The sequence below is a fragment of the Amphibalanus amphitrite genome, unplaced genomic scaffold (genome assembly GCF_019059575.1).
Source record: "Amphibalanus amphitrite isolate SeventyFive unplaced genomic scaffold, NRLGWU_Aamphi_draft 001090F_arrow, whole genome shotgun sequence".
NCBI classification, from domain to species: Eukaryota; Metazoa; Arthropoda; class Thecostraca; order Balanomorpha; family Balanidae; genus Amphibalanus; species Amphibalanus amphitrite.
Window position 1 is genome coordinate 212,973 of NW_024882584.1, and position 9,715 is coordinate 222,687.

Here is a 9,715-nt window from a genome sequence, read left to right on the forward strand (position 1 = left end):
GGCGAGCAGCAGCAGCCGCCTGACAAGTCTGGGATAGACTGTGCCGCTCAGCACGAGACTGCAATGAAACACAGGCAGCTATCTGAGAGATAGGCTGTGCCGCCGTGCACGGCGACTGCAGCGGCGCATAAGACAGCATCTGAGCAAACCCGTTTGGTGCGCGGCGGGTTAGTCTATGCAGTCAGGCTTCAGAGACTCCAGCGCAATGACTCGTGAATGCTGCACACAGGTGCGGCTCCGCGGTCTGCTGGCTAGTGACGGAAGCGCGGTGGTTGTGAGTGGGCATTTTGTGCAGCCATATAATGTAATGGATTCAGTGGGCACAATCTATGACGCAGCTCCGACGGCGTGGTATATTGCTGCTGAATGACAGAGCATATCCACCGGAGAACATTTGCAATTGAAATGTTCTTGTGCGACGTTAACAACAATGAAAGGGCATCGGCCGCTTGGGCTCGGCCACAAAGGCTAAGCAAGCATTATCTTTTTTATTATTTTCTTTCAAATCTCTTAGGCAGATTGTTGTACCTAAACTGGAAGTACTTACGTGCATGCATATTGCATACCTATTAACAGCGTCCTAATGTTACAAAGTCATTGATTGCCAGTTGAAGAGAGAAGCTCTCTCACCACTACATTGGAATTCTTCAGTTTAAACTAAACGTTTCGAAAACCTAAAGACGAAGTAATTTTGAATGCAATCCTGTCCAGAAGCTTTTACCTAATCAGCACATCCCAGCACAAATTCCAGTGCGTCGTAGTGCTCGAGAAATCGGCCCAAATACTTCAAATTTGAAAGTGATTCTCCACTTTTGCCGCCGTTTAACATTCACCACGGGATCTCATCTGAGGTGATAGAGATCAGTGACAGGGCGTTTTAGCGGTGAGGCTGTCGTTTTCGGCGCTGGGCCCCGCTGTGGGACCGGGCCCGCGGGGCCCAACCTATCCACACCTCCCCAGCGGGGGTGGCTGGCGAGCGGCGTACACACGGTCCTCGTGGAGGAGGCAATTAACGTCTCGAACGAAATCGGTGCCAGCGGGTGTGACATGGTCAGCTCTCACCAAATAAGGCGTGGGTGAGACTAAAACGCTCCCGCAAAGCTTCGCAAATGTGAAAGCAGTGTGAAAGCTGGGCGTCTTCCTGTTGGTCACTTCCTTCCATTAGCCGCGTTTTCTCGGGATGGCGACACACAGACAACAAACAGAGGGAGTTTCTCGCATGACAGATTTATTTTCAGCTCACGTGCTGTCGAATGAACAGACCTGATTCAATAACTGGATTGGCGTGGTCTGTGTAACCGGCAAGGAAGCTATTTGTACTGGGAAGTTGGAAAACGTAGTAGACTTCCCGTAGCATGGAGAAGTCGACTGAATATTACCATTCACTCGATCTCTCGTAACAACGGTTCGCAACAGACCTAGCATGTAGGTAACAGTGCCGTAACAATCACCTGAGTTGCACACCTTATAGCAGCGGCTCTTTCTCAAATCGAGATTCAAATAAATACATAAATACAGTTTCAACAACAGCTAACTGAACTACCAATAACAACGCAAGTTGGCGTGGCATCGGCGGGACCGCTCTCAGCTCACGTCAATAACGAATAACGATCGGTACCGCATTCCAATGCTCGATTTCCTCTCACACGTTCCACTAGCGGCAGAAACATGGCCTCATCAGGCAGCCATCATCGGAAGCCCGAAAAGCATTCCCTCCTCTTAGCCGTTGGCCGCTCGGTCACTGTCGCGACAAAGCGGACGGTGGCCCGCGCGGTACTTGCTACTGGCCGCCGCGCGGTACTCGGTACTGGTCGGTTGCGGTACTTAGTACTTGGACTCGGCAGAGAGGTACTCGCGCAGGCCCTTGGGGCACTTGGTGGCGTACGCCTGCTGGCAGTCCTGCTGCTCGGCGCCCCGTCGGGCGGCCTCGCGGAAGGCGGCGAACTTGCTGGAGTTCTCAACGGTCGACTCGTCGACAGAGCTGGGGGAGAGGTCAGTTAGTTAGACTCATGGACAGACTGGTCAGCTTCAGGGGACGGAGGGGAGAGAGAGAGAGAGAGAGAGAGAGAGAGAGAGAGAGAGAGAGAGAGAGAGAGAGAGAGAGAGAGAGAGAGAGAGAGAGAGAGAGAGAGAGAGAGAGAGAGCGAGAGAGAGAGAGAGAGAGAGAGAGAGAGAGAGAGAGAGAGAGAGAGAGAAAAAAAAAAAAGAGAGAGGGAGATATAGCAAATGACGTCAGTTCGTTTCAAACACCCTTTTTGCTTTTCAAACATGGAAAAAGTAGCAAGAAACTCTTTTGTCTGAGCTTCTCCTATCTTGTAAACTTCGAACAATGAAGTTTTGCTCATAATGAAGGGTGTATTTAGTGCGGAACAAGTAATGTCATAATAATTAACATACAGATCATAAACCAGTTGCTAGAAAAGAAACACCCGCCATGTGAAGTGAATCTGTTCCCTCCTTCACAAGTCAAAGTCGAATTCAAGCGTGCAGGAAATGCTCATTGAAAAAAGCCTATGACACTGTAATAACGATGAAGCAAGAAGCGTTTCCAAAATCTCATCAAGCTCCCTTCCTTCTGTTCGTCGTGATTTTGAAAAAGGAAGTCAGCTGGCCAGGGTTGCGTCAGAGCGCTTGTTTACTGAAGAAACCAGCCAATTTTGGTGGCAGAGCGGGTGAAAGTGAATCCAGGGCGCCATTCCGCTGAACAATGATTCAATTCTAGTTTCGTCCCATCAAAGCGAAAGCTCTAAACCGTACAGCAGACAGATTGCCTCAAAAGGTAATTATGACCAGCGCCAGGACAACTCTAGCCGGATAGTTTTATGAAACCGGTTTAAATTTTATGGACATTTTGAAATGAAATTCTATGGAAACATATTCTGTTCCAAGCATTTTAAGCCTTGTAAGAACGTAAACAGTTGGTGAGATTTGCAAAAACCCGTGTACCTATCAGCTGGCAATTTTATAAAATGATTTGACCTAAAAAAAGAAAACGAACAGAATGACAGCTGTAACACTCCGACTCAAAGGCCATTCATATCCTCTGGGGCTAGTTGAGCGTGTCAAATCACCCTCTAACGACCTGAGACAGCGGACGATGGGAGGCAGACGATCCTAAGTCAGTGAAATGTGACATAAACCTCCGATAATAGCGGCCCAGTGGAAACTCTCACCGGCCGCTGTGGCAGCTCACCGTACAGCCATGCACTTTCAGACAGGCACCGCAATCATAGAGGACCACGGCTGGCCAGCTGGTCGTCCGTATAAAAGAAAACGGGGCCTCCAGACGGCCGTAATTGGATCGTGATTTCTATTATGGTGGGTTTTGGTTACGGTTTGGTTTTGTGTTACCTTTTAGATGATTTCTACAGGTGGTGTTCGATGCTTGGTTTGATCGTTTCTTCGTATTTTAAAAATGCATTCTGCCATACAAAATTTCACTTCAATCATTCAATTAATTACCAGTACGATACTCATATTAAATGTTAGCCGATAATCCGGATCGTACAAATGCTTGGCCGCCCGATCCTGACGCTCTGACCCGGATCTCAGAGCCCTACCATCTGGTGATTGAACACTTTTCTGTTCCACTTACCCGATGAACTTCTGGATATCGGTGGCAATCTGACCGAACTTCTGGGGCGCGTCAGCCTGGTGGGTCTCACACACGGCACGCTGCTGGCACTCGAACTCGAGCACGCGCATCTTCTCGAAGGCCTGCTCCAGCATGTACAGCACCTGGATGGCATCATAAGCTGTGGAAAAAAGACGGGAGTTAGAGAAGTAAATGAGTAGGCGACATTGCGCGAAACGACGCATTGCAAAACTCACTTTGAAAATTTTAGATGACGGTAAACATTACGGTTATTGATTCAATTATATGCAGCTAATTATAAAAGAGGTGATGGGCCGTTGCCAACAAGTACGGGCCAAAGATCGGAGACATATGATGAATGTTTGCAGGGCCCATCAGATGCTTATCCAGCGTTGAGCTAGGAAATGGCACACAACACTGTTCATCAAAAGAAAAGCTTTCTAGAGAAGTCTCATGAAGTGGGCCATGTTTGTCCGAAGACGCCGTTGAATTCGTGTCACGTCTGACGTCTATTTATCGCGTTTGGCACAGCACTGGCACCCTGGAAGTGCTGAGTAATGATGCTATTCCTTTGTTTGGAATTGGAGTCAAAGAGAAAGCTACACTCACATTTTATCCCTCACATCTATCAAAAATACTCTAACATTATGTGGGTGAAAACTGCAAAGGCAATTGATAAATGGGAAGAAATAATTTGATCTCTTTGAGAAATCATTTTTTTGCAACACTGTAGCCATACTTTTTTCTTACGCATTGCCTGTTAAGATGTTAAAAGTGACCGATTTAATCAATTGAGCTTGAAACTGCGCATAATTACCCATTCATTGCTAGTTTTAGTCCAGAGCCTTAATTAATTGATTATTAATTAATTGATTGAGCAGCCATGGAACCGTTAACGCATGAATAATGCTCTTTACTTGGCCGGTCATTCCATGCAATTACGTTCTGATTCATCTCAGTTGAGTCAGCTATTAAGGTAATGACTTGGTATTCATTCTTTTTATCGTACCGATCACCACACCTGGCCAAAATCACCACACAACGGCCGGCCAGCGGGCAGTCCCTGTGTCGGACTCCGCTTCAGAAGTAGGTCGGTGTGCGCCCTCCGTTCGAAGTCCGCCGCGTTCAAAGTAGGTCCGGCCCTCCTCACCACCATTTGGGTCAGTCTAACGGTACTGAACAGCCACCCAGAAGGAGCCTTGGCCAGAACCGTCAGCATGACGGGACAGGTATCGATGACAAGGGTCGCACTCAACGCACACAGACTCGCACATGATAGGGATGTTAATCTCAGGTGATAAGGAATGCTGCTGCAGTGACTAGGTTTTAATTTCTATGGAGTGGTGCCATTGAGATGTAAATTGTAAAAAAGGTTCATTTACGGAGACTGATCGCACTTCAATTTGTTTATAGCGTATGGTGCGGGCGTGTTGTGCGGTCAGAAGTCTTCTGTGAGCTTTTCTCTGAATGTGCATGGAAACTAGGTATCAGTTAAGGGTTGAAATAAGTCAATCAGGAGGTGCAAAAAACACTTCAGTTGGTGCCGAATCCGTGTCGGTGAGGAGGTCGTGCAACACAAGAAGCTGCTCTATCGTCTGCTGTGAGCTGACAGGTGCACACATCGTTCGGTAGTGCTGGGAGGTCGCCGTTCGAGCCTCTGACCGTCACCTGATAGACCGCGGCTGCTCCTTGCCGCCGGTTCACTGCGCACAGTGGACGTCCAGCCCGCAAGCGTGTCCAAAATTCCAGAGACAGAGGCGCGGCCGCTGACGTTGATGCCGATTTGCAGTAAGGATATGAAGAGCAGCGCAGCCGCCGTGGCCAGGACGGTGAACATCACCTTGCCGCCGAGGCCGCCCATGAAGCGGGCGAACCCGTTGGCAGACCGGTTGATGGCATGGCTGAGCCTGCCGGTAGTGGTGTAGAAATCTCTGGCCGTGTTGCTGGCCGTCTTCTGCACAGTGCGGCGCAGGCCCTGTAAGGACTTCTGCACGTCGTACAGCGGCCCGTAGTGGTAGTGGAACTGGTAGCACTTGGTGCGCAGTCGACGCAGGTCCTCCCGCGAGTACGAGTTGAAGTCCTCCGGAGGATACTCGCTGAAGTCGTAGGCATCGTCACGATCCTCCGGGTGGACCTCAGGACGCTGCGTGGCGAGCAGGATACCCTGGCGGTCCTGTTTCACAGCAGACTGAGAGGCGCTGAAGTTATACTTAGACGTGGCGCCGGACCCACCGGGAAGCACGGTGAACCCGTTGGCCGTCTTGTAGGAGGAGTAGCTGGACGGCTGGCCGCCGGTGTAGATGGAGTTGAGGTCGGCAGCAGTGTGGAACGGGTGGGGGTTGGGGACAAAGCCGCCGGTGTCTGCGCCGCACGAGGTGATAGCTGAGATCAGCCACAGTGTAGGTAGCAGAACGATGGCACCCGAGGCCATGGTAGAACTCTGAAACATGACGTAATTGTGCAGGCAACGATAGCAAGGTGGCACTTGCGGCCAACAGAGCCGCAGGTTACAGAGAGGGAGGTAGGAACTGAAACATTGCGATGTAAGATTGGAGGCAAAGGATTGAGGACGTTTGAACACCGTCGATGTCAAATGCTGTTTTCAATCTTGCTTACTCAAATATGTAGCTCGATAATGTGTTGTTATCTCAAGTGCTCCGCCCAATGTTCACTTGAAAGGTATTTGTTTCTGATGATGGCATTGGTATCATTGCAATGCAGATGTAAAACGGAATAGCATAAAACTCTGACGTTCAGAGGTGTGCACCAAATTGGGAAGGAAAGAAGACCGAGTTTTGTGCATAATTTCCGAATTCGATGTTAGTGACCAAATTGTTGGTGTATTGATAATGTTCTCATTCGATAATGCCATAAATACTTGTTCCACTCATTCGTACAAAGATACGATGAGGCAATCGAAAATCATTATCCACTTTCTTGTTAGTACCTTGGGAATTACTCTTCTCCAGACATTTTCCTACTTTCTCGTTACATCCATTCCAGTTCTAATTGCCGTCATCATATGTCAGACGCCATTCTCACAGACACAGAAAAGGCCGGTGAAAACTGTTCGCTTTTCTTTTATCGAATGATACCGTGACGAGTACCACGACAGGCCAGATGTAACCAGCCGTGACGCCAGCCACGTGTAGTACCCGGCGTCACGGGTGGCGTCACGTGACGCTGCTATGGCCCGTGACAGACGATATAGGATATCGGTGTCCGGTCGAGCCCCGATTCACGCTATCGTAATAACTCAAACATGGGAGATAGTAAATATTGGTAACGTAACTATTATAAAAAATGGACCCATGTATGATAGGCGAAAAATGGGCAACGAAGGTGATAAGCAGTTCAAAGAAATAAATCACAAAATGATAATGTGAAGTAGCAATGGGGGTCAACACAACAGCTGGTTAGAACTACTGGTTGAATGAATGTTGATAATATTATGATATATCAAATATGCAGGTGCTGTCGATGAGCATAACATGCACGGTCTCACGATCAACTCGTAATCGTGGCCTGGCTATCACATTTATTTAGTCTTATCACCCACCCATCCATCTTATGTTCTTTGAGAAACATTCGAGACAGCTAGCGACTCAAAGTGGGCTTACAGTTATAAATACGCGTTATGAAGCTTCCCATAACTTCTAAGGCGATGAGTAGCCGGTTTCCGGGACTTGTTGTGACGACAAGCAGGCTCCATACGCGAGAAGCGGAACATTACCGTGAGAAATGTAGCCTTTAAACTATGGGAAAAGACGTGCAGACTCAACAACAGTATGAAACAACAAAAATAAGGAGGTTGGCTCGAGCCAGGTTGTAGTTTTAAGACTGTTAAGATCCTACTATCAGAACAGAGAAATCAGGATCTCATACCGAGCACTGTTAATTATCACCTTAGGTGATAAGGAAAACACGTCTTCATATAATATAAAGGAAATGAAATATAAGTATTAAGTACATAATGGCATTGCCGAAATACCACGCTTAAAATGTCTAAAAAGGTTTAGAAAATATTCAGATAAGGTATGAGATGCTGTGATTAGAAAGGCATGTAAAGGACGTTGTAGGTGGTACTGATACAAAATCCACGTCTTCGTAACGTGCAGATGACATCACGATAGTTTGAGAAAATAAATGTAGCAAAGACCTTTAATTGGCTTATGACTTATGACTTATTGACGTATGATTTACAGTAAAACTTTTTTTTTAGAACAATACATACTTGCATGCTTAAAGACCAAAACTTGATGGGCTATTGATGAGAAAATTGAGGTGTCTAATAACCTTTTAACAACTAACAACTTACGATTAACGATTCTATGAAGATTTTACTGTAGCAATTTACGAAAAGTCTTCGCTGCATTTACTTCTCAACCTGTCTAATTTCCTGATGATAGTCAGGAAAATGAAATAATCATTTCGTAAATTCAGCATGGCAGAACGAGTTTTTGCCATGGCAACACATATGTTGTCATAAGCCAAAGTTATTTGTTCACTTAATCAGAAGTAAGGATAAAAGTAGGAACTCTAAATACGCTGCTCCGTATCTAATAATAGTCCATCAAATGAACGGTTTTAATTCGATAGGTTGCGTACGGTTGATTCAGTTAATATTAGTAAATTGTACTTGTATTATGTATAATTTGTCATAGTCTTCTTATGTTGTTCAATTGATTAACTGGTTGTAAATTCAGACATTGGTCAAAATTCTTTTGATCAATACTACCATCTTAGCCTTCCAAAAAAGTTAGAGCTTTTGTTCGTTACTTTTCACTTTCCCGGATTTCAACGCCGAAAGAGCTTCATCATCACTTTCCGGTTTCGTCTCAAAGGCATTCCGTTGCCATGGCTGCCTTCTCCAGCCATCCGCTCGACCCTCCTCCACTCACCTCCTGCGAGTGAGCGCGCCTGGAACCCGTTGAAGCCCTGCGCCGGCTGGTAGTTGTTCTGGTAGCTGGCGTACGTGTCCGGCTCGTACTGGTCGTAGCGGTTGTAGGCGAGTCCCTGGCCGCCGCCGCCGGCGCCTCCGAAGGCCAGCAGCAGCAGCATCAGCAGCAGACCTAGCACCAGCACCACGCCAATGGCGCCCAGCACGTACTGGCCCACGTTGTCCGTGTTGCTGCCGTTCAGGATGATGAAGAAGCGCGGGTCGATGACGTCTTCCATGCGCGAGGCCAGGTCCAGGTCCAGGCCCTGGGCGGCGCCCATGGCGGCGGCGAAGGCGGCGGCGGCGAGCATGTTGCGTTCCTGGGTCGGAGCGGTGCTGAGGACGGGGACGGCGGCCGGCGCACTGATGTGCCGCCGTCACGGACCCGCATATAAACACGAGTCGGTCGTGACGTCACGGACGGCGCTGGGTGGCCGCCGGCGCGTCGAGGTTTCACCTGAGGTGTGTTCTGGAAGCGGCGGCAGCTGCACGGCGACGAGAGAAGGCACACTCCCAGCCCCACTGTGCGCGCTTTTGTCGAGAAATGGCAACCGCTTATGCATATCCTCCGAGCTGAGCACGATTGATATTGCAAGGCACGCACCCGGTTTGAATGACAATGAAGCAGCGCCGCTGTTGAAGCATTCATCGTCGGCACTTTGCGCGCGCCGGGTGAACTCGGTTGACCTACTGCAGACCTCACGCACTGCCGAGGTCGCGGCTCGGCCTTACCGCCCAGTGTAAAAAGCCGGATCGGCGTACGACGGTCACGCCGAACCGTTAGCCTCAGTGGTTGATGACGCTATTTTGTCACGCTGGTATGCATCTTGAGGAGCTGCGAGTTAATTTATGTGATGACTCATCAATGAAGAATGCTTGCTAGGACGAAGGCGAGTGGCGACGAAGATGTACGACGTTATGTCCTACGAGCTTCGTGCACTAATGCGGCGGACACAAGCACTAAAGTTGATCAGTATGTAATCATGCTTTCATGACCATTCTCGATATTACCATTCCACGGCACGAAAATTACCAGGAACTGACATATATGTAGGTAGGTACTATGTAGATGTGAATCCCATTACTCGAGGGCAGCGCTTTTCGAGCAGCGCTGCGGCCCGAAGGTTGGGACTTCGAATTGTGAAAAAAACGCCCGCCCTATGTAGATGTGAATCCCATTA

General features: G+C 48.3%; 1 protein-coding gene across 1 annotated transcript; it reads right to left on the reverse strand.

The window, feature by feature from the left end:
• Positions 1-1,211: 1,211 nt before the first annotated feature.
• On the reverse strand, positions 1,212-9,006 carry LOC122370018. The gene is made up of 3 exons (XM_043345243.1): positions 8,497-9,006; positions 3,596-3,755; positions 1,212-1,981 (listed from the first exon to the last, which is right to left on the reverse strand). Exons 1-3 carry the CDS (start codon positions 8,843-8,845, stop codon positions 1,825-1,827), a joined length of 666 nt encoding a protein of 221 aa, XP_043201178.1. The 5' UTR covers positions 8,846-9,006; the 3' UTR covers positions 1,212-1,824.
• Positions 9,007-9,715: the final 709 nt, after the last annotated feature.

Coding starts and splice junctions, on each gene's coding strand:
- LOC122370018 (XM_043345243.1), bottom strand. CDS start 8,845: ATGCTCGCCGCCGCCGCCTTCGCCGCCGCCATGGGCGCCGCCCAGGGC. Junction 3,756..8,496: donor GGCGCGCTCACTCGCAGGAG/GTGAGTGGAGGA, acceptor TTTTTTCCACAG/CTTATGATGCCATCCAGGTG. Junction 1,982..3,595: donor GATATCCAGAAGTTCATCGG/GTAAGTGGAACA, acceptor CCTCTCCCCCAG/CTCTGTCGACGAGTCGACCG.